The 3,809-nt window shown below is 33.4% G+C and overlaps 1 protein-coding gene across 1 annotated transcript; it reads left to right on the top strand.

The window, feature by feature from the left end:
• Positions 1-2,266: 2,266 nt before the first annotated feature.
• On the top strand, positions 2,267-2,623 carry LOC143563654 (auxin-induced protein 15A-like). Its single transcript, XM_077051149.1, has one exon. The coding sequence runs from the start codon at positions 2,267-2,269 to the stop codon at positions 2,621-2,623; it is 357 nt and encodes a 118-aa protein (XP_076907264.1).
• Positions 2,624-3,809: the final 1,186 nt, after the last annotated feature.

The following is a 3,809-nucleotide window of genomic DNA, read 5'->3' as shown; positions in this document are numbered from 1 at the left end:
ATATATATAATAAACTTGTCAACTTCGAACTAGTAAAATTACTTACAAGCCAAATTATGATCTAGACGACTAGACTTGAAGTTCAAAACGATTCGGACTCCAACTTGGTTGAATTCAAGCTCAACTCGGCTACTTTGCATCGATGACAAAAAGAAGATTGGAATTAAATGAAGATTGTGAAAATATGAACAGATCTTTCAAAAGTTTATTTCTTAAATATAATAATAATATTAATAATTGATTTGATTGATGATAATAAACATATCGGATTCACGTATTTAATGTTTTTATTTGATGATATATTTTGTTGCAATGAGCCAATAATTGTAATGAGATTGAGTGATTGACGGAGTAGTAGATATACCGTTGCGTACACAAAATAAACATAAATAATAACATTATGAACATGTGCTAAATTTATTATGAAGTTTATAGTAATTCAAATATTAAAGAATGAAAATAAACTTAAAAACTAGTATGGGCAAGAGTTTCCCTCCATCACATTCCCTACACGAGAGTCAAGACATGTCGTTTATACGAATTTCACTTCCCCTCTCGTTGTCGCGTCTTCGTTGATCCTTTTACTCTTTTCCATAATAGTCATGGATGCTTCTTCCCCTCTTATTAATAACAAATCTTGTATATATTTAGGTTTTCTTACTAGAGATTTAATAGATGTTTAATGAATTTATATATTCTTTAAATAAGGAAAATTAAATTTTGAAGTTTTTTTTTTCTTGAGCAGCTGTAAATTTTGAAGTTTATAGGTGAGAATAAGTAACATTTATTATGTCATCCACCATTCATGACATTTATATATCATGTTCATTAAGACTGGTCGCTATGGGGCGCTCATGGCTGAGGGGGCGGGCGCCGTTGGGCACCGAACACCGCCGTGGGGCGCTGTGGTGCCCAGCAAGCCAACGGCCGGCGCGGATGGAGAAAATAAGGTGGCCCCCCTACAACGGCTTTAATCCCAAATTTGAAATGTGGCTCGTCACCGGTGGCTTCTTTCTTCTTGTCGGGTTTGTTGGAGAAAATAAACCGGAGATGGTCGGAGGTCGGAGGTGGTCGGAGGTCCAGACAAAACCCTTTTCATCTCAGATTTGCTTCCTTTTCTTGACGAGATTGAGATGGAGATGGTCGGAGGATGAGGATGGTTTGGGTGTTTTGGCAGAGGATGAGGATGGTTTGGGTGTTTGGGTTTTTAGTTAAATAAAAAAATTAAAGGGGCTTCGAAGCCCCCGCACCATAGAGAGGCATTTTTGGGGTGGGGCTTTGAAGCCCCAGTGCACACGTGACGCTGACGTGACACTGGAGAGAGGTTTCGAAGCCCCTCACCATAGTGACCAGTCTAATAAACAGTGTAGATACATACCAACCACGCATCCTCAAGCAACCGTAAAAATTTCACGTCTTTTAATATGATTTTATGAATATTTGAGGAGATTATTATATGTATTTGTAATTCAAACTCAATATGAGTATCTTCGTTTATAAGCAAAGATAAAAGTAATAAAATCTTTGGAGATTATTTATGTATAAATAAAGAAAAATAAGAAAATGATATTTTATATATTTTGATAAATAGCACATTTGAATTTCTACAATAGCTTCAAGTCCTAGAAAAGGCCAACGGTATATTATTATTTGGTGTAAATAGAATAAATATTTTTTGTATAATATTGTTATGCATCGTCTTTTCAAATATTTGGATGGCTAATCAACTTGGTGATTATTTTTTTATTTTTTTATCTTATCATGTGTTAAACCGTATCATCTATATATACATATATCATTTAGAATAATATATACAAAATATGTTTATGTTTTATGTGTTCTTTGCAATTCTACTTTTAAATTGGTTATTTACTAGTGATTTTATACTTCAAATTTACGATGTTTACATGAAACAGCCTAATATAAGATTCACCATACGCGCACATATACGCTAATGAATTTAATTATACATTTAGTTTCTTAAACAAATTGTAGCTAATCAAACAAGTGAAAGCAAGACAAAGAAAGATGATACGTAAAAGTAAGATAAAGAGATTCCCATGACACAAGAATACCAACACAATCATAACTCACAAGGCTCACAAGTCCTTATTATAAAGTCAATAAGTTGACCATACTTGAGCCTCTTGCTCTACTCTACATATAGCATATAACAATATAACATTCTTCCTCATTTTCATTATTCATCTCTCTCTATCCAATTAATCTCTCTTTCAATTCTCCAAATAACAAGATGTTGGGAAAGATGGGTTCGGTCAAGAAACTAGCCAAGAAAGTCAAAGTGAAAGTTAGCAGCGGCACTGATCAGTCGCAGTACCATGAACACTTACTCAAGGACCAAGAAGAAGCATGTTCAACCCCAACAGGGTTTCTTGCACTTTACATAGGTGAAGAGAGGCGTAGGTTCGTGGTTCCAACCGGCTACTTGTCGCACCCTTTGTTCAAGATGTTGTTAGATAAGGCTTCAGACGAGTTCGGGTTCGAGCAAAAACATGGCTTGGTGGTTCCATGTAGTGTCATGGCTTTCCAAGAAGTGGTAAGTGTTGTGGAATGTTGCAATGGCAAATTCGATATTAGTCATCTGGTTGAAGAGTTTATTTAGTGTAAGTGTGTATGTTAAAAAGAGTGAAGTTGTGTTTTGGCAACTCCCTTTCTAGGATTTAAAGATTTATATTAGTATGGGGTTATAAATGAATTAATCCTTCATGTACTTTCCATATTTAATATTTAGAAGATGTGTTTATGCTAGTTTTGATACAAGATCTCTTTGTCAGTCGAATGCGTGGCTGTAATGTGACACTAGTAAAAAAAAAATTATGTGATACTTATACATATTTAACAGTCGAGTGACATCGATGTATCAATTTTTTTTAATTTTAAGAGTAATAAATATGTATTAGATGAACAAGCTTGAAATATTCTTGGTACCAACCCCATAAAACAATATTTTCATTCTTATTCTATAAAATAATTTCACATATATATTGCTAGTAAGTTGGTTTACCTGCTCCTTATTGGGTATCAAGCTACTTATGGATATATGTCTCTTAATCTATGTTAAGAGGCGATTATTAATTAGTTGGCTCTTCCTGTAGCCTTTTTCTGTGTCTTTATATTGGTTGGTCATGAAAGTTACAAAATGTACAACTTGATATATCAATATTATTGTAAATTTATACAATTTACTTTGTGGCTCTAATGATTGATTGTATGTTTGGTTAGTTGTAAGATACTCTCCATAAGGTGTTTGCATCTAAGGATTTTAGTATTTCTTTGCTTCCAACTTAAGAGAGGGTATTGGGTCACAATCTCACTCGTTTTCTCACCACATGGAAATTATTTTTCTTCACAAGATTGCATCCTATAAAAGTAATATACAGAAATTTTTAGAAGTACTATGCAAAAGAAAAAAAGAAGTGCTAGAAAATCAGATGAAAATTAGTTTTATTAACTTTATACATAAATAGTTATATGTAAATATCATATATTGGATTAATATTTTATGAGATTTACGTCAAACTAAGACGTGCATGGTAAAGCTGAGGTGAATGCGATATTGACGCTCAAATTTAAGTATTTGAAATTGAACTTGAAATCAGGAATTTGATTAAGAGTTGTTGAACAAAGTTAGGGTGAACAACAGGGGTGAAGTTTAGTTAGACACCCTTCCGTTTCAAGCCAAGATTTGAGATATTTTCCGTACTAAAGAAATTAAGGGTTTCTCATGAATTTGATATCCTTGAGCATTTGAATTTCAACATTACATATACTCATAATCCAACAAGTTA

The sequence above is a fragment of the Bidens hawaiensis genome, unplaced genomic scaffold (assembly GCF_021521415.1).
Source record: "Bidens hawaiensis isolate Kalapana, Puna unplaced genomic scaffold, B.hawaiensis_p1.1 tig00021504_1, whole genome shotgun sequence".
In the NCBI taxonomy this organism is placed as follows: Eukaryota; Viridiplantae; Streptophyta; class Magnoliopsida; order Asterales; family Asteraceae; genus Bidens; species Bidens hawaiensis.
Note: the sequence above shows the minus strand (reverse complement) of the source record. Positions and strands in the feature narration are given on the sequence as shown.

Excerpts from the sequence above, each read along its gene's own strand:
- LOC143563654 (XM_077051149.1), top strand. The coding sequence starts at position 2,267 with ATGGGTTCGGTCAAGAAACTAGCCAAGAAAGTCAAAGTGAAAGTTAGC.